Here is a 20,370-nt window from a genome sequence, read left to right as displayed (position 1 = left end):
CGGCATGTACACACTCACACACCTGACGTCCTCAGTGCCATGGTCCCGCTCGGCTCCACCTGCCCCGCACTCCAACGCCCGCACACATTCTCGGCGGTCGAACGATCAGCTGATCACCCGGCTGCTGTGAGCGATCGGCTGATCACCCGGCGGCCGGCTGCTATTAGCGATCGGCTGATCACCTGGCGGCCGGCTAATGTGAGCGATCAGCTGATCGCTCTCATTAGCTGGCCCCCGGGAGATCATCTGTTCGCTCTCAAAAGCCGGCCGGCTATTGTGAACGATCAGCTGATCGCTCTCTCTTTTACAACGGAGTCCGACAATGAATTCTATTCTTGTCATCCGTTGTACAACGCATCAGTCACAAGCGTCAAGCAACGCATGTGACTGATGCAAAACAACGGAAATGTGAACCTAGCCTAAGAGAAAAATCTGTTTTGAAAAATTCAACCGATCAACAAAGAATTTAAAAAAAAAAAAAAAGTGTCCGCCCTCTGCTACAGTTTTTGGTGGCTTCAGCCTCTTTTTACAGAATGTTAACGGGAATACCTCTGTAAGGACTTGTTACCAAGGAGCAAACTAGACGCTTTTTTGGGTGTAGGAAAATCTGCTGCAGTTACTGTAGGTCGGTGGATGCACTCAGCATGAGTTTATAGAGGCTTTTCAGTGCAGATTCCCCGCACAAAAAAAAAACCTCCAAAACTTGACAGTTTCAGATCTGCACCAAGAGAGCAGCAACAACTAAAAAATTGCAAAAATAGTAAGTTGCAGCGTTCTTGCTTGCGGGAACTTGGTGATAGGCGACTGTCCATAGATGAAATGGTGTCAGGACTGTGAGTCGAGCGTCGCTCACGCTGCCCGAGGACGGTGTTCTGCCCGATGCAGACGTGATCTTGTCACGGGGTGTATCTCTGCGCACTCAGGAAAGCCGCCCGTCACTGTCTGTACTGTTGGTCTGTCGCAGAATAGTCCTGTGTACACTAAGGCTATGTTCACACATTGCACTTTTAAGGCTGTATGCACACGTTGCGTCCCTGCAGAAATTTCTGCAGGGATTTGAAAGCACATGTGCGCATCAAATTGCTGCAGAAACACTGCGTAATGAATGCAGTGTTTCTGCAGAAAAGAAGCCGAATTCATGCGCTCTGGATGCAGCTTCTCCCATAGACAGAGCGGGAGCAGCATCCAAAGGGAACGGAAAAGGTGACACGTTGCTTCTTAGGACACAGCGATTTGGAACAAAATTTTGGCATCCATATCGCTGCACTCTGAAACGCAGCGTGCGCACGTCTCATGCACAATCTATATAGACGTAGGTAGCATGCATTTACGCTGCGGTGCAATACGCAGCGTAAATGCATGAAATTCGGCAACGTGCGCATGAGCCCTTAAGCAGCCAAATACTGCTTTCTTGGCAATAAAAAGCAGCTCCCAAAAAGCAGGTTTTGCTGCGATTTTTGGTTTGTCATTTGTGTACAGTGCATGTTTAAATAAAGTTAGTTTCATTCAACAAAAAAGCAGCTCTTGCATGTTTGCACTCATTGCTTTCAATGATGAAAAACGCTTCAAAAATTGACCCTCTGCATCTTTCAAAAACACAGCAGTTTTCCATTTCAGTCAGGGAAAAAAAACACGTGTGCAGATTTCTGAAATCTCAGCTTTTGCTGGTCCTGAAAAAACAGCTTTTAGTTTGCAGAAATTCATGAAAAACAGCAAAAAAAAAATGCAACGTATGACCACAGCCTAAGGCTATGTTCACATGCTGCAGGTTTTTTTTTTTGCATGTTTTATGCAAAATGCTGCTTTTGACAGGACCAGCAAAAGCTGAGATTCCAGAATTCTCCTGCAAACGCTTTTTCCCTGACGGAAATGGAAAATTGTTTTTGAAAGACGCAGAATGTAAAATTCTTCTAGCGTTTTTGCTGCTTTTGTGGTGAATAAAACTAACTTTATTGACACATGTTCTGTAGACAAATGACAATTTTTTTAATTTTTTTTTTTTTACTGACAAGAGCAGTTTTTACTGTAGAAAACCGCAGCAAAAATGTGAACATAGTCTACACTGGTGACGTCTCCGCTCACACGCGCCTCAGAACCGTCCATGTGAAGGCTCCGTACACACCTGTCCTCGGGCGCCCTCTCCCGGCAGAGCACAGTACTGACGTCCTTGTATGACTGACAGCTACAGCCGCCAGGGATTACTGCTAGTTTAGTTATTTTTACAGACAGGGGTAATACAGGGTCCTCAAGAAGAAAAATGGTGCCACATAGCGGGAGAAAACCGTCATCATCATCATCCTCCTCCGTCCGCGCCGCCGCGCAGTGCGCGCACACAACCCCGACACCCGAAGGCGTCTTCACCTCAGCCCGCTCACACAGCAAGCCCCGCCTCTACGCCTCGTCACGTGACTGCACTACATTACCTCAGCAGACCGGAAGTGCACACGAATCTACTTCCTGTTCCGCGCTCCGATCTGTGTCCCCCCGGAAACTGCGTCTGGTAACATCAGGTTCCCTTTCCTTCACCTCTAGTCGTTGTCACCATGGAGAGCGCGGACGACCTGTTCGGGGGCATTGTGATGTGCGAGGAGAGGTGAGTGCGCGTGCGCGACCACACGGGGGAGGGAGAGGGCGCCATCTAGCTGCGGCCCGGCGCAGACGTGTAATGGAGCCTCTTCCTCCCCCCATTGCTGCCATTGAATAGACACATCCCGTTCCTGCACATGTGTCCTGGCGCTTCCGGCCCGGAGGTCTCCATTCACTGACAGCAAATAGGCTGAATCAGTGATTTATCCATCTACCCTTGTCTTGTGTTTTTCTCTTTTTAGTTTTTTTTCTTGCTTAATTCATCATGTCTGACTTTAAGAACTAGGACTTATTATGTTGAAATATGACAACCTCCCAATGTATATATTTGTAATTTAATTTTATGTTTTTTTAAGGTCCTTTCTGAGAATTTTCTTTTTAATTTTTAGTTTTTTTTCTCCCTTTTTTTGTTTTCTTTTTTCAGTCTTTTTTTTTTGCACAGTTGAGGAATAATCTGCGGCATTTGTGAAGGAAAAAGCAACTTTTAATTATTAAAGGGAACCTGTCACCACTTTTTTTGACCTATAAGCTGCGGCCACCACCTCCGGGCTCTTATATACAGCATTCTAACATGCTGTATATAAGAGCCCAGGCCGGGGGTATAACATAAAAAAACACTTTATAATACTTACCTAATGGCCACATGGGCATCTCCTTTCTCGCATGCCAGTGCCTGCTCTTTCAGCCATCTTCGTCCTCTTTCTGAAGCCTGTGTGCATGACGCGTCTACGACATACACACTACGTCATTTCACACATACCGGAGACATGGACACACATGTAGACCCATTAAATCAATGGGCCTGCCCAATGAGTCTGTTTTCACATGGACCGTGTGTTTGTGTGGAGCATATGTGTGTCCATGTGATCCACATGGAGACATGTCTGTTTTAATCCGGCAGCACGGGTGTCATATGGACCGCACACTGATGTGATCCGCAGTGTGACACGCACCGGAGAAAAATAAAATGACTTTCTATACTCACATTCTCCAGCGCTGCTGTCACTTGCTTCCGGGCCCGCTCATTATGCTCATCAAATATTCACTGCACCGAGGACCGGAAGCAGCAGGGCTGGAGACAGCAGCGTCAGGGACTGGTAAGTATAGAAATTCATGATGTCCGTGCACTATGCGGATGTCACATGGATAGCACACTAACAGCACGCACATGGACACACACACACACATATACACTTACACCACGGACCGTGCAAAACATAGTGCGTGTGTTTTGCACGGACGTGTGAAAGAGGCCTAAAGGAGCGCTCCGTTTTTTGGACTGTTACTGATCAGGCCGAGGTTACACTGACAAGTCACGTGACAAAAACGAAACATTTTTACATCTTGGGCTTGATTCATGTTTTGCAATTGTTGAAGACTCTTTACTTTTTTTTTCTTTTGCACCAGATTCTCCAAAACAACGCACGGGGTCCATGTATTTTGCACACACACAAAAAAAAATGTTGTTCACTTTTGTCTATTACCTATTTCTATACTTTTTAGCACAAAAAATATAGAAGGTTCTGAAAAAATGTTGTAAAATCTACCCACTAATTCGCTCCCCCCCCCCAAAAAAAAATAAATAAAAAAGTCATAATCGATGATTCTGATGAAAATATATGGAAACTCTAAATCCCAATAAAAAAAAATCAAGATAGATAAAAAAAAGTCACTATGTTAAAAGTAAAATAAGGCCCAAATTAAAAACAGTGGAAAAACGCCAAAAACAAGACAAAAATGTGGTGCAAAAAAGTGAATTGAGCTGCTTGTTTGCAACTCGCTGCTTGACGACTAGTGTGCTGTAAAAAGGAAAAAAAAAGTTGCAGACAGCTTACATTAAAGTCTATGGCAATTGGGTCGCTTGTGACCGGCAGCAGAAGACCCAACACCTTTGGAAACATTAGTGACACTTTCAGTGGCGGAAGATCACAGGTGACATCAGTGGACACCGTGCAGCGCGAGGCTCAGGGTTGGAGCTGATGTTTCCACCGTGTGAACTATGACCTGCAGCCATAACACAATAGTCACCCTTGTTTCCAAATGTGTTGGCTGCTCAGTCAATGCCGGTAGCGAGCGACTTCTCTTCCATTTGCTGAATTTTAAGTAAAACTAAGAGAAAGAGAGTGCAAACTAGTGTCTTACCAGATATTAAAATAAAAGTAAGTTTCTGTACACTCACCAGCACACAGATGATAGGCGGCTGCCGCAGCCCCACGTGTAGATGTCATCAATGCTGGAGAGTAGAAGGGGTTAAAGCCGCGCTGTTGCCAAAGGATGATAAAAAAGTTGTTGATTTAATGAAAGATTATTTAATTCCATAGGTCTATGCGTTTCGAGGTGAGGACCTCTTCTTCAGGACCACAAAAATCAGAAAAATCAACAATACAAGAAGAAGAGGTCCTCACCTCGAAACGCGCAGACCTATGGAATAAAATAATCTGTCATTAAATCAACAACGTTTTTATCATCCTATGGCGACAGCGCAGCCTTAACCCCTTCTACTCTCCAGCATTGAAGATATTTTCTGGATTTTTGCAGTATAACTTCAGCTCTGAAATAGTCACGTCACTACAAGTCACAGAAGCGATTTTTGGTTGCACAACTTAGCGATGTCACCGTGTGGGGAAATGATCACATACACACAGGCTGGGTGATAATGGACTCGTGAGGTCTGACCATTGGGACCCCGACTGATCCCCAGAATAGGACTCTAGAGCCCCCCTTAGATGAGCTCTGCGCTGGCATATCTCCAACCATCCCATAGGCAATGAATGGGGCCTGTGCATTGTCATCACTTCGCTCTAGCATTGCGTATCAGAGCCCTTGTATGGGGGTCCAGCAGTCGGACCCCTAGTAATGAGCAATTTACCGTCTATCCTGTGCATTTCCTAAAGCCATAATACTCCATTACATCAGAAGACTTATCAGATAATGTGTCTCCTGCTGCTCTATAAAGCTGGCCGCACATGGCACCCTTCCTACGTGCCCGACGACTGCTGCATTCCATAGGAGCGGTGTAATGGGACGAGTCAGGTGACGCTGCGTATTATCACCTGTGTGATCTGTCACCATTACTCACACTTCCATTCACTTCTTTGGGAAGAAATCACTTCGGGGTACCTCTTTTTACAGCTGGGGGTTCGTTACAATTGCATCTGCTTCTTAAACATTGGATAAAACTTATCTGAAGTCGTCGATTGCAGACGAGGTGTACTGTGGTGTTGTGTCTCTCTCTCGAGTTTCTGGAATGAAGGATCGGGCATGCTGGATTTTAAATCTGCCCAATCTTTTGTTCTTACAGGAGAGGGAATTAATTATTACCATTCCTGAAAACGTACATGCTGCAGTTGTCTTTAGAAGGGGACGCAGCAATATGGACCCCCTTTATTGACAGGCATAGTGTGAGTCCCACACGTCTTACAGTATCGGCTGATGATTTGCATGGGTTTATCCTTATCATTGCCCTGTGATGTCTGCAGGTACCGGGGGGAAGGATATGAGGAAGGCTTTGCTGAAGGAAACCACATCGGTGAGACGGAGGGGAAGCAATATGGAGCCGTGTATGGGGCGAGAGCTGGATCCGAGGTAAAGGGACCAATAATGGGGGAAGTCACAAGGGAAGCGGTGGTGATGGTGATACATCTTCTGTGCCGTGATGCCTCAGCGGTGGCGCGATGTCTCGGGGGAAGCGATGTCTTAGCGGTGACGCGATGTCTTAGGGGTGACGCGATGTTTTAGGGGTGACGCGATGTCTCAGGGGTGGCGTGATGCCTCAGGGGTGACGCGATGCCTCAGGGGTGACGCGATGCCTCAGGGGTGACGCGATGCCTCAGGGGTGACGCGATGCCTCAGGGGTGGCGCGATGCCTCAGGGGTGGCACGATGCCTCGGGGGAAGCGATGTCTCAGGGGTGACGCGATGCCTCAGGGGTGGCGCGATGCCTCGGGGGAAGCGATGTCTCAGGGGTGGCGCGATGCCTCAGGGGTGGCGCGATGCCTCGGGGGAAGCGATGTCTCAGGGGTGGCGCGATGCCTCAGGGGTGGCGCGATGCCTCGGGGGTGGCGCGATGCCTCGGGGGTGGCGCGATGCCTCTGGGGAAGCGATGTCTCAGGGTTGACGCGATGCCTCAGGGGTGGCGCGATGCCTCAGGGGTGGCGCGATGCCTCGGGGGAAGCGATGTCTCAGGGGTGGCGCGATGCCTCGGGGGAAGCGATGCCTCAGGGGTGGCGCGATGCCTCGGGGGAAGCGATGTCTCAGGGGTGACGCGATGCCTCAGGGGTGACGCGATGCCTCAGGGGTGGCGTGATGCCTCAGGGGTGGCGTGATGCCTCAGGGGTGACGCGATGCCTCAGGGGTGACGCGATGCCTCAGGGGTGGCGCGATGCCTCGGGGGAAGCGATGCCTCAGGGGTGGTGCGATGTCTCAGGGCTGCACAGAAATGACGGCCGCGGTAGGCGTTCACCTCTGTATCCGGTGTGTGACCGTCATAGGGGTCCCTTGTGGCCAGCGCTGTGCCGGGGGAGGGGGGCATGGTATATACGGTATGATGTGTGTCAGAGGTCAGGGAGGGCATAATACTCTGCTAACTCACAGGTCACGTTATACTTTATCTGCTGCGGCACAATCCGTGTTGTCATCGAGCACTGCTACCCCCACTATCTGTGGCGTCACCTCCACTGATATATTTAGCTCCAGTCATTTCCTCTATTGCCTTTGGTCTTATGACTTTAGTGCTCTGACACCAGATCTGCAGATCTCATCAGCACAGACTGTTCCCTCATCTGCAGCTAATTACAGCCTCTCCGTGACATCGGCGCCACCTGCAGCGCAGCGTTATCTACTGTCAGCGCCGCACCGCGCCCAAAGTATGGGGGGCGGCTGTGCGTCTCCTGTGTCTGCACATGTACATCACACTGGGGGGCCAAAATAATAAAACTACCTCCTTACATAGTTACATAGTACGCGCAACACTTTTAGTAGGTACTAACTACTACAAACCCTACTTATAGCTGGCAACCCCCAAAAGACCTACCGTATACCGGGAACACCCCACAAGACCTGCCATGTACCGGGAACACCCCACAAGACCTGCCATTTACCGGGAACACCGAACAAGACCTGCCATGTACCGGGAACACCCAACAAGACCTGTCGTTTAGTAGGATCACCCCACAAGACCCTTTGTATACTGGGAACACCCCAGAAGACCCGCCGTATACCGGGAACACCCCACAAGACCTGCCATATACCGGGAACACCCCACAAGACCCACTGTATACCAGGAACACCCCAGAAGACCCGCCGTATACCGGGAACACCCCACAAGACCTGCCATATACCGGGAACACCCCACAAGACCCACTGTATACCAGGAACACCCCACAAGACCTGCCGTATACCGGGAACACCCCACAAGACCTGCCGTATACCAGGAACACCCCACAAGACCTGCTGTATACCGGGAACACTCCACAAGACCCGCCATATACCGGGAACACCCCACAAGACCTGCCGTATACTGGGAACACCCCACAAGACCCACTGTCTACTGGGAGAATCCCACAAGTCCCGCTGTATACTGGAAGCACCCCACTAGACCTGCCGTATACTGGGAACACCCTACTAGACCTGCCATATACTGGGAACACCCCACAAGACCTGCCGTATACTGGAAGCACCCCACTAGACCTGCCGTATACTGGAAGCACCCCACTAGACCTGCCGTATACTGGGAACACCCCACATGGCCTGCCGTATACTGGGAACACCCCACATGGCCTGCTGTATACTGGGAGCACCCCACTAGACCTGCCATATACTGGGAACACCCCACAAGACCTGCCATATACTGGAAGCAACCCACTAGACCTGCCGTATACTGGAAGCAACCCACTAGACCTGCCGTATACTGGGAACACCCAACAAGACCCACTGTATATCGAGAACACCCCACAAGACCCTCCGTATACAGGGAACACCCCATAAGATCCTCTTCATACTGATAACATCCCACAAGACCTGCTGTATATCAGGAACAACCCAGAAGACCTGCCGTATAACAAAATCACCCCAAAAGAGCAATTGGATAATGGGAACATCCCATGCCGTATTGTGTTAGAGATCCACAATGTTGCACTGTGACAGTTTTGTGCTTGCTCATGTTTCCTGCTTGCTCTTCTGACCAATCACTTGCTGTTTATAGATCTCACCCCTGGCAGGCGCCATTGTCTCCCGATAATCGATGTGATCACTTCACTGCTCGGTGCATTTTCACATAATTTCCAGCGTCCTGTAACATTGGATGTGATCAGGGCTGTTGTTAATGTGGCCTCTTCTCCCGGTTTTCCTCTCTTCCAGCTCGGGTGTTATCTGGGATTTGCGTGCACGTGGAGACTCCTCCTGGCGTCCAGCACCGATGAGAAGCAGAGGTGAGGCCGGCGGTGGAGGTGGTGCACGTGTCTCCTGTGTTATTATTGCAGCAGCGCTCATGTCTGTAGTCTGCGGCAGACGGTCCACGGCTGTGAGAACTTCACCAACCGGCACCGAATGCCGGCATCCTGGCCATCACATCCGAGGGCATCGTAATCACAGGAGACGCCCAATGCCGGCATCCAGGTGTCGCTCCCGGGAGTTCTCACCGCCCGGTCCGGATAACACAGACCAAGGACAAGTGCACCAGCCCGGCAAATGCTCAGTGCAAATATTCTTATTTCCAAATGTGTTTTTATTTTCTGACTGATTAATTTTTTTATTTTTTTTATTTTTTTTGGTCATGATTCTGGGTCACTCACCTCACCTGATCTTCCATTACAAACATTTAGAGTTTTGCTTTAAAGCGGTTTTACTGACCTGACCGTAACCGGCGGCAGATGGGCTGACTCATGGGCTTCTATGAGGGAGTATTGGGAGCATAATATGTCACCTGTCAGATCATTGTACCAGAGGAGGAGGTGAGCTGTGACATCTACTATAGCAAATGGAGGATTCTGTCTTATCTACTGTATATAGAGGTGTTATCAGTTGTACAGGAGGAGGAGGAGGTGAGCTGTGACATCTATTGTGACAGGTGTATTTTGTGTTATCTACTATATATAGAGGTGTTTTCAGTCATTGTCCAAGAGGAGGAGGTGAGCTGTGATATCTATTGTGAATGGTGGATCCTGTGTTATATACTGTATATAGAGGTGTTATCAATCATTGTACACGAGGAGGTGAGCTGTGATATCACCTACTGTGAATGGTGGATCCTGTGTTATATACAGTATATAGAGGTGTTATCAGTCATTATACAGGAGGAGGTGAGCTGTGACATCACCTATTGTGAATGGTGGATTCTGTGTTATCTATTGTATATAGAGGTGTTATCAGTCATTGTACAGGAGGAGGTGAGCTGTGACATCACCTATTGTGAATGGTGGATTCTGTGTTATCTATTGTATATAGAGGTGTTATCAGTCATTGTACAGGAGGAGGTGAGCTGTGACATCACCTATTGTGAATGGTGGATTCTGTTATCTATTGTATATAGAGGTGTTATCTGACATTGTGCAGGAGTTGAGCTGTGATATCACCTATTGTGAATGGTGAATCCTGTGTTATATACTGTATATAGAGGTGTTATCAGTCACTTTAAAGGAGGAGGAGGTGAGCTGTGACATCACCAATTGTGAATCCTGTCTTTTCTACTGCATATAGAAGTTATCAGTCACTGTACAACAGGAGGACATTTCAGTCATTGTAATCCTGCTGTGATGATAATGAGACTGCTGAGAATCCAAGTGATAACTGTAAGATTTCCAGAGATTTTTTTATTTTGTCACATTCTGATGACACTTTTCCACATTTCCCATTGATCAACTGATTGGAGGGACAGCGCCGCACATTGTATAGTGGCTGTGGATGGTACTACAAGCTGTGTCTCATACGCGAGTGGGTGAGCGCTGCAGTACCACGTGCAGCCACTATACAGTGTTCGGCGCTGTCCTCTTCAATCCGCTGATTGTCTCTAATCAATACTTTCCTATTCGCCCCGGTTACACTCACTGCTCGGGTTCGGTTCAGTCAACTCTGACTTATGTTTTTTTTATTACATTCAGTAAAAAAGTAAAGACCCTGGACTCCCTGATAAGAATGATCCAGAGCTTCCCCACAGAAGACCCCACTAATGAGACACTCCAGGACGACCTCTCCAGGGTGCGGGGTAAAGTGAAGCAGGTTAGTGCCGGGGACGACCGATGCTCGTCTTCTCTCCGCTTGATCACCCATTGATTTGTTTCTCTTAAGGCTGGTTTCACCCTACGTCTTTTTAACATCCGTTGAAAACGTTATTTTAGCGGAAGTACGGATCCAGTGCAAATGCGTTTTCATTTCAATGCATTTGCAATGGACTCGCGTTAACATGTGTTCACCTGCGTTTGCGTGCGTTATAGTGCGGATCCAGCGACTTGCAGTTTTTTAACATGTTTCAAAAACGCTACTTGTAGCGTTTTTGAGCTGCGTCAAAATACTGCAAGTCACCGGATCCTGACTAAACAGCACGCAAACGCAGGTGAACGCTGGCGTGCTGATAGACAGGATCCTGCTTTTGTACTGAGCATGCCCAGAACCAGTCTCGCGTGATCTGTCTCTCCTCCTCCCTCCCTCACCCTCTCTATCTCTGTCTTTCCCCCTTCCTCCCTCCCTCCCTCTCCCCCACCTGAGAGCTGCGGACACTCGTAACCAAGGTAAATATCGCGTAACCACTTCTCTTAGTTACCCGATGTTTACGTTGGTTACGTGTGCAGACAGCCCTGCTCCTAGCAGCTGCAGACACTCGTAACCAAGATAAATATCGGGTATCCAAGGCCGATGTTTACCTTGGTTACCAGCGTCTGCAGCTGTCAGAAGCCGGCTCCCAGTCTAGTTCCCCTCACTCCCGATCACATGACTCCAATGCCCGCCCCTAAACATCCAGTGCAGGATCCTGCAAAATAAGACATGCGTTTGCATACGTTTTATGCTGTAAAAGCAGGATCCGTATTTCCGCTAAAATAACGTTAAGGACGGATGTTAAATAAACGTAGTGTGAAACCAGCCTTAGATAGGTTTAGAACGCTGTGCTGATTCATTAGTTCTTCTGTTTTACAAACCACCAAAAAAGTTATAAAACTCAATGATAACATTCTGAATCCACCATTTTTTTATTTTTTCGGGTCGAGCTGTCATTTTCCTTCACGCTATTCTACCAATAGAATATATATATATATATATATATATATATATATATATATATATATATATATATATATTTTAAATTTTTAAATTTTTTGTTATACCTGAATATATAAAAAAAATTGTAATTTTGTAAAAAAGAAAACAAATTAATAAAATTTGCTGACCCAGAATTTGTTTTTTTTCCACATGCTGCATTTTTTGCGGGGCAAGCTGATGCTTTTATTGGTATTATTGTTAGGCGCGCACGACACTGATCGCTTTTTATTGCATTTTTTTTTTTAGAGTAGGCAAAGTATAAAAAAATACAGATTTATTATTTCTCCATTTTTTTTTTTCCTTTTATTAACTATACCAGTAATTAATTTTATATTATGATACATTGGATGTGACACAACCAACTATTTGTACGTTTTATTATTATTATTATTATTATTATATTTTTTTTTTGTATTGGAAAAAGCCATGAGATTCAATTTTTTATTTAGTGCTTTAACGTTTTAATTAATTAATTTATTTATTTATTAAAACGTTAAAACAATAAATAAATTTAATCCCATGGCTTTTTCTAATACAAAAAAAAAATATAATAATAATAATATTTTTTTTCGTATTGGAAAAAGCCATGAGATTCAATTTTTTATTTATTGTTTTAACGTTTTAATAAATAAATTAATTAATTTATTTATTTAATTTTCACTTTATTTCGTAGTCACTTTCCCTCTTGGAGACTTGAATCTGTGATTGACTGCAGCATTTAAGTGGTTAAACAGCAGCGATTGGAGCTGCAGTTGCTGCTGTTACAGGCAGGTGCCGGCAGTGTAACACATCTCCTGAGCCCCCTCCGTACACCCTCATGCACGTACAGTTAGGTCCAGAAATATTTGGACAGTGACACAAGTTTTGTTATTTTAGCTGTTTACAAAAACATGTTCAGAAATACAATTATATATATAATATGGGCTGAAAGTGCACACTCCCAGCTGCAATATGAGAGTTTTCACATCCAAATCGGAGAAAGGGTTTAGGAATCATAGCTCTGTAATGCATAGCCTCCTCTTTTTAAAGGGACCAAAAGTAATTGGACAAGGGACTCTAAGGGCTGCAATTAACTCTGAAGGCGTCTCCCTCGTTAACCTGTAATCAATGAAGTAGTTAAAAGGTCTGGGGTTGATTACAGGTGTGTGGTTTTGCATTTGGAAGCTGTTGCTGTGACCAGACAACATGCGGTCTAAGGAACTCTCAATTGAGGTGAAGCAGAACATCCTGAGGCTGAAAAAAAAAGAAAAAATCCATCAGAGAGATAGCAGACATGCTTGGAGTAGCAAAATCAACAGTCGGGTACATTGTGAGAAAAAAGGAATTGACTGGTGAGCTTGGGAACTCAAAAAGGCCTGGGCGTCCACGGATGACAACAGTGGTGGATGATCGCCGCATACTTTCTTTGGTGAAGAAGAACCCGTTCACAACATCAACTGAAGTCCAGAACACTCTCAGTGAAGTAGGTGTATCTGTCTCTAAGTCAACAGTAAAGAGAAGACTCCATGAAAGTAAATACAAAGGGTTCACATCTAGATGCAAACCATTCATCAATTCCAAAAATAGACAGGCCAGAGTTACATTTGCTGAAAAACACCTCATGAAGCCAGCTCAGTTCTGGAAAAGTATTCTATGGACAGATGAGACCAAGATCAACCTGTACCAGAATGATGGGAAGAAAAAAGTTTGGAGAAGAAAGGGAACGGCACATGATGCAAGGCACACCACATCCTCTGTAAAACATGGTGGAGGCAACGTGATGGCATGGGCATGCATGGCTTTCAATGGCACTGGGTCACTTGTGTTTATTGATGACATAACAGCAGACAAGAGTAGCCGGATGAATTCTGAAGTGTACCGGGATATACTTTCAGCCCAGATTCAGCCAAATGCCGCAAAGTTGATCGGACGGCGCTTCATAGTACAGATGGACAATGACCCCAAGCATACAGCCAAAGCTACCCAGGAGTTCATGAGTGCAAAAAAGTGGAACATTCTGCAATGGCCAAGTCAATCACCAGATCTTAACCCAATTGAGCATGCATTTCACTTGCTCAAATCCAGACTTAAGACGGAAAGACCCACAAACAAGCAAGACCTGAAGGCTGCGGCTGTAAAGGCCTGGCAAAGCATTAAGAAGGAGGAAACCCAGCGTTTGGTGATGTCCATGGGTTCCAGACTTAAGGCAGTGATTGCCTCCAAAGGATTCGCAACAAAATATTGAAAATAAAAATATTTTGTTTGGGTTTGGTTTATTTGTCCAATTACTTTTGACCTCCTAAAATGTGGAGTGTTTGTAAAGAAATGTGACAATTCCTACAATTTCTATCAGATATTTTTGTTCAAACCTTCAAATTAAACGTTACAATCTGCACTTGAATTCTGTTGTAGAGGTTTCATTTCAAATCCAATGTGGTGGCATGCAGAGCCCAACTCGCCAAAATTGTGTCACTGTCCAAAGATTTCTGGACCTAACTGTATATGTATGTTCTGTGGACATGAAGGGGTTAAAGTGATAAGCCATCTTTACGATTGATCCGGCAATCATTTGATCGCATACACATTGTTGTTACACAGTCGGGCCTCCTATCAGGTGGTGCTGCCAGCTTAGAGACCTCATCCCTATTAACCTCCTTAGATGCTTTGCTTGTTATTGACTGCAACATCTAAGGGGTTACATCCCCGGATCGGTAAATTTTCTGATCCCGGCCGTTGCAGCACTTGCTCAGCTGTTGGTTCCTGTGCCTGCGTTATTTTCACGACTTACTTGAACGTCGCGGTCAATAACGGGCAGCAGCAGGCGGTGCCGGTGGTGCTGTGGAGGGGTCTGTAAGGTACCATATTGTAGGGGGGTCCATGGCTCTACTGTGTAAGGTCGGGGTCACATTTGTGTATAACGTCTCTCGGATCGATTATACTAATGACACTCAGCTCAAACTGCTGCGAGCGTGATCGAGTGTCACTCACTGTGATCTGATTCAAGTGTGGAGACCACGGAGAGAGATCGATTTCTCCATCTTGTCTCTGCGTATATTGGACTGGATGACCTTAGCGCAGTCCGATGATTTTCACGCACCCATTGACGTGAATGGGTGGGGCCGTCCAATATACAATAGGTTTTTTATCATGCCGATTCGGCGCTGTCCCATAGTATAACACTGGAGCGAGCGCTGTCCCATAGTATAACACTGGAGCGAGCGCTGTCCCATAGTATAACACTGGAGCGAGCGCTGTCCCATAGTATAACACTGGAGCGAGCGCTGTCCCATAGTATAACACTGGAGCGAGCGCTGTCCCATAGTATAACGCTGGAGCGAGCGCTGTCCCATATTATAACGCTGGAGCCAGCGCTGTCCCATAGTATAACACTGGAGCGAGCGCTGTCCCATAGTATAACACTGGAGCGAGCGCTGTCCCATAGTATAACACTGGAGCGAGCGCTGTCCCATAGTATAACACTGGAGCCAGCGCTGTCCCATAGTATAACACTGGAGCGAGCGCTGAACCATAGTATAACACTGGAGCGAGCGCTGTCCCATAGTATAACACTGGAGCGAGCGCTGTCCCATAGTATAACACTGGAGCGAGCGCTGTCCCATAGTATAACACTGGAGCGAGCGCTGTCCCATAGTATAACACTGGAGCCAGCGCTGTCCCATAGTATAACACTGGAGCGAGCGCTGTCCCATAGTATAACACTGGAGACAGCGCTGTCCCATAGTATAACACTGGAGCGAGCGCTGTCCCATAGTATAACACTGGAGCGAGCGCTGTCCCATAGTATAACACTGGAGCCAGCGCTGTCCCATAGTATAACACTGGAGCCAGCGCTGTCCCATAGTATAACGCTGGAGCGAGCGCTGTCCCATAGTATAACGCTGGAGCCTGCGCTGTCCCATAGTATAACACTGGAGCGAGCGCTGTCCCATAGTATAACACTGGAGCCAGCGGTGTCCCATAGTATAACACTGGAGCCAGCGGTGTCCCATAGTATAACACTGGAGCGAGCGCTGTCCCATAGTATAACACTGGAGCGAGCGCTGTCCCATAGTATAACACTGGAGCCAGCGCTGTCCCATAGTATAACACTGGAGCCTGCGCTGTCCCATAGTATAACACTGGAGCGAGCGCTGTCCCATAGTATAACACTGGAGCGAGCGCTGTCCCATAGTATAACACTGGAGCGAGCGCTGTCCCATAGTATAACACTGGAGCGAGCGCTGTCCCATAGTATAACACTGGAGCGAGCGCTGTCCCATAGTATAACACTGGAGCGAGCGCTGTCCCATAGTATAACACTGGAGCGAGCGCTGTCCCATAGTATAACACTGGAGCGAGCGCTGTCCCATAGTATAACACTGGAGCCAGCGCTGTCCCATAGTATAACACTGAAGCCAGCGCTGTCCCATAGTATAACACTGGAGCCAGCGCTGTCCCATAGTATAACACTGGAGCCAGCGCTGTCCCATAGTATAACACTGGAGCGAGCGCTGTCCCATAGTATAATACTGGAGCCCGCGCTGTCCCATAGTATAACACTGGAGCGAGCGCTGTCCCATAGTATAACACTGAAGCCAGCGTTGTCCCATAGTATAACACTGGAGCAAGCGCTGTCCCATAGTATAACACTGGAGCGTGCGATGTCCCATAGTATAACACTGGAGCCAGCGCTGTCCCATAGTATAACACTGGAGCGAGCGCTGTCCCATAGTATAACACTGGAGCCAGCGCTGTCCCATAGTATAACACTGGAGCCAGCGCTGTCCCATAGTATAACACTGGAGCCAGCGCTGTCCCATAGTATAACACTGGAGCGAGCGCTGTCCCATAGTATAACACTGGAGCGAGCGCTGTCCCATAGTATAACACTGGAGCGAGCGCTGTCCCATAGTATAACACTGGAGCGAGCGCTGTCCCATAGTATAACACTGGAGCGTGCGATGTCCCATAGTATAACACTGGAGCCAGCGCTGTCCCATAGTATAACACTGGAGCGAGCGCTGTCCCATAGTATAACACTGGAGCCAGCGCTGTCCCATAGTATAACACTGGAGCCAGCGCTGTCCCATAGTATAACACTGGAGCGAGCGCTGTCCCATAGTATAACACTGGAGCGAGCGCTGTCCCATAGTATAACACTGGAGCGAGCGCTGTCCCATAGTATAACACTGGAGCGAGCGCTGTCCCATAGTATAACACTGGAGCGAGCGCTGTCCCATAGTATAACACTGGAGCCAGCGCTGTCCCATAGTATAACACTGGAGCCAGCGCTGTCCCATAGTATAACACTGGAGCCAGCGCTGTCCCATAGTATAACACTGGAGCGAGCGCTGTCCCATAGTATAACACTGGAGCGAGCGCTGTCCCATAGTATAACGCTGGAGCCAGCGCTGTCCCATAGTATAACACTGGAGCGAGCGCTGTCCCATAGTATAACACTGGAGCCAGCGCTGTCCCATAGTATAACACTGGAGCGAGCGCTGTCCCATAGTATAACGCTGGAGCCAGCGCTGTCCCATAGTATAACACTGGAGCCAGCGCTGTCCCATAGTATAACACTGGAGCGAGCGCTGTCCCATAGTATAACGCTGGAGCCAGCGCTGTCCCATAGTATAACACTGGAGCCAGCGCTGTCCCATAGTATAACACTGGAGTGAGCGCTGTCCCATAGTATAACACTGGAGCCAGCGCTGTCCCATAGTATAACACTGGAGCGAGCGCTGTCCCATAGTATAACACTGGAGCGAGCGCTGTCCCATAGTATAACACTGGAGCGAGCGCTGTCCCATAGTATAACACTGGAGCGAGCGCTGTCCCATAGTATAACACTGGAGCCAGCGCTGTCCCATAGTATAACACTGGAGCCAGCGCTGTCCCATAGTATAACACTGGAGCGAGCGCTGTCCCATAGTATAACACTGGAGCCAGCGCTGTCCCATAGTATAACACTGGAGCGAGCGCTGTCCCATAGTATAACACTGGAGCGAGCGCTGTCCCATAGTATAACACTTGAGCCAGCGCTGTCCCATAGTATAACACTGGAGCGAGCGCTGTCCCATAGTATAACACTGGAGCGAGCGCTGTCCCATAGTATAACACTGGAGCCCGCGCTGTCCCATAGTATAACACTGGAGCGAGCGCTGTCCCATAGTATAACACTGGAGCGTGCGCTGTCCCATAGTATAACACTGGAGCCAGCGCTGTCCCATAGTATAACACTGGAGCGAGCGCTGTCCCATAGTATAACACTGGAGCGAGCGCTGTCCCATAGTATAACACTGGAGCCAGCGCTGTCCCATAAAACATCGAAAAGCACATGTCTGAGTTATACACAAATGTGAGGGATCCCTGTACAAAAAAATGATGTTTCCTTGGAGTGAAGGGGTTATTGAGGTTCTAAAATAGTCCCAAAATCTTGTACATCGTTTGCATTTTGCATTGTGACCCGAATTTTCCACTTCCAGGTTTGCTCCATGCTGAACGTTCAGCCCGACTTCTCCGTAACCTATGAAGCCTCCGGCCTCTCGTTCTGATGTGGGCTGCGATGACGGCGGAGCCTCCTGGTGTGCGGACGCTGGCGAGCCGGCCGGGCCCTGGAGCCGGGACCGAATGTGGTGTAGAAAGACAAGGACTGGCAATTCTCCTGTGCAGAGGTGTGATTGCTGGTGACGTCCCCATCCTTGCCTGCTGCCTATGCGGAGCCTCCTGGTGTGCGGATGCTGGCGAGCCAGCCGGGCCCTGGAGCCGGGACCGAATGTGGTGTAGAAAGACAAGGACTGGCAATTCTCCTGTGCAGAGGTGTGATTGCTGGTGACGTCCCCATCCTTGCCTGCTGCCTATGCGGAGCCTCCTGGTGTGCGGATGCTGGCGAGCCAGCCGGGCCCTGGAGCCGGGACCGAATGTGATGTAGAAAGACAAGGACTGGCAATTCTCCTGTGCAGAGGTGTGATTGCTGGTGACGTCCCCATCCCTGCCTGCTGCCTATGCGGAGCCTCCTTCAGGACGGGTCACGCCAGAGTCTGAGCTCAGCAGTGTTCATAGGTCACCAAGAGCCTGAAGAAGAGGAGAACCTCCTGGTTCAGGGGTCACTCGTCCTGGTGTGAAGTCTGCGTCTGTCAGGGTCTGCTGGGAGTTGTAGTGACGTGGCTCTGATCCGCGTTGGGTGAAAGGTTTATTCTCCTCTTCACAGATGGATATTGTTGGATAACTCTGGGAAAAACAAGCACTTTTTGCAATTTACTGCTTATTAAAATTTCCAGCCATTTTTGAGATATTAACACTTTTTTTTTCTGTTTACAATTCGTTGCCTAGGAGACCGACCACCGCTGCTGTCTAGCTTATAAGCACCGCGCTAAAGCTGGTCAGGATTAGGCGGTAACACACGCGCCAGCAAATCCGTCCGGCTTCAACACCGTGCTGCGCATGTTCTGCGGTCCTGCAGCGATGGTCGGTCTCCAAGGCGGCGACTGCACACAAGAAAAAAGCGTTAATATCTCAAGAACTAAATTGTAAAAATGCTTGTGTATATACCAGAAGTATCCGACAACATCCATCTATGGAGACGGGAATACCCCTTTAAGTGATACCAGCAGGGGGCGCCTGGTCAGAGGTATCGGGGGACTTTACTATGAGTGGGGCGGGAACTTTCTCGGTAGCGGCTTTCATGGTATTGACCTCATTTTTAGATATTTTTTGTTGTTTTCTTTTAACCTTATGATAAATAAATGCTGAATCTTTGCCGCTCACGGTGATTTATCTTCTGCTCACGTCTAAAGCGTGCTTTACACGCTGCGACATCGCTAACGATATATCGTGGGAGTCACGGTGTTTGTGACGCACATCCGGCGCCGTTAGCGACATCGCAGCGTGTGACTATACGGAGCGACGATCAACGATCGCAAAAACGTCAAAAATCGTTGACACGTCGCTCCTTTTTATAATATCGGTGGTGCATGCCGCTGGTTGTTCGTCCTTCCTGCGGCACCACACATCGCTGTATGTGACACCGCAGGAGCGAGGACCATCACCTTACCTGCGTCCACCGGCAATGAGGAAGGAAGGAGGTGGGCGGGATGTTCCAGCCGCTCATCTCCGCCCCTCCGCTTCTATTGGACGGCTGCCGTGTGACGTCGCTGTGATGCCAAACGCACCTCCCCCTTGAAGGAGGGATTGTTCGGTGTCGCCAGCGACGTTGCTGAACCGGTACATACCGATATTGTTCGCTACGGCAGCGATCACCACATGTCGCAAGAACGACTGGGGCGGGTGCTATCACTCGCGACTAGTGATGAGCCTGCACTACCATGCTCAGGTGCCCGCTCATCACTAGTTACAAGTACCGAGCACCCGAGCATGGTAGTGCCCACTCATCACTAGTTACCAGTACTGAGCACCCGAGCATGGTAGTGTCCACTCATCACTAGTTACCAGTACTGAGAACCCGAGCATGGTAGTGCCCGCTCATCACTAGTTACCAGTACTGAGCACCCGAGCATGGTAGTGCCCACTCATCACTAGTTACCAGTACTGAGCACCC

At 48.1% G+C, this 20,370-nt stretch overlaps 1 protein-coding gene and 1 long non-coding RNA gene across 5 annotated transcripts in view; one reads left to right on the top strand and one right to left on the bottom strand.

The window, feature by feature from the left end:
- LOC142254623 (uncharacterized) overlaps positions 1–2,272 on the bottom strand; it is a 253,831-nt gene extending 251,559 nt beyond the window's left edge. For all 4 annotated transcript variants that reach the window (XR_012727285.1, XR_012727283.1, XR_012727284.1 and 1 more), the window contains exon 1: positions 2,123–2,272. This is a non-coding gene — a long non-coding RNA (uncharacterized LOC142254623). The remainder of the gene's footprint in view (positions 1–2,122) is intronic.
- A 216-nt stretch (positions 2,273–2,488) lies between these two features.
- Positions 2,489–19,579, top strand: LTO1 (LTO1 maturation factor of ABCE1). The gene is made up of 5 exons (XM_075325609.1): positions 2,489–2,593; positions 6,066–6,171; positions 8,943–9,013; positions 10,682–10,799; positions 18,299–19,579. Exons 1-5 carry the CDS (start codon positions 2,544–2,546, stop codon positions 18,365–18,367), a joined length of 414 nt encoding a protein of 137 aa, XP_075181724.1. The 5' UTR covers positions 2,489–2,543; the 3' UTR covers positions 18,368–19,579.
- The last annotated feature ends 791 nt before the right edge of the window (positions 19,580–20,370 follow it).

The sequence above is a fragment of the Anomaloglossus baeobatrachus genome, chromosome 10 (assembly GCF_048569485.1).
Source record: "Anomaloglossus baeobatrachus isolate aAnoBae1 chromosome 10, aAnoBae1.hap1, whole genome shotgun sequence".
Taxonomy (NCBI): Eukaryota; Metazoa; Chordata; class Amphibia; order Anura; family Aromobatidae; genus Anomaloglossus; species Anomaloglossus baeobatrachus.
This window is presented reverse-complemented; position numbering and strand designations above follow the sequence as displayed.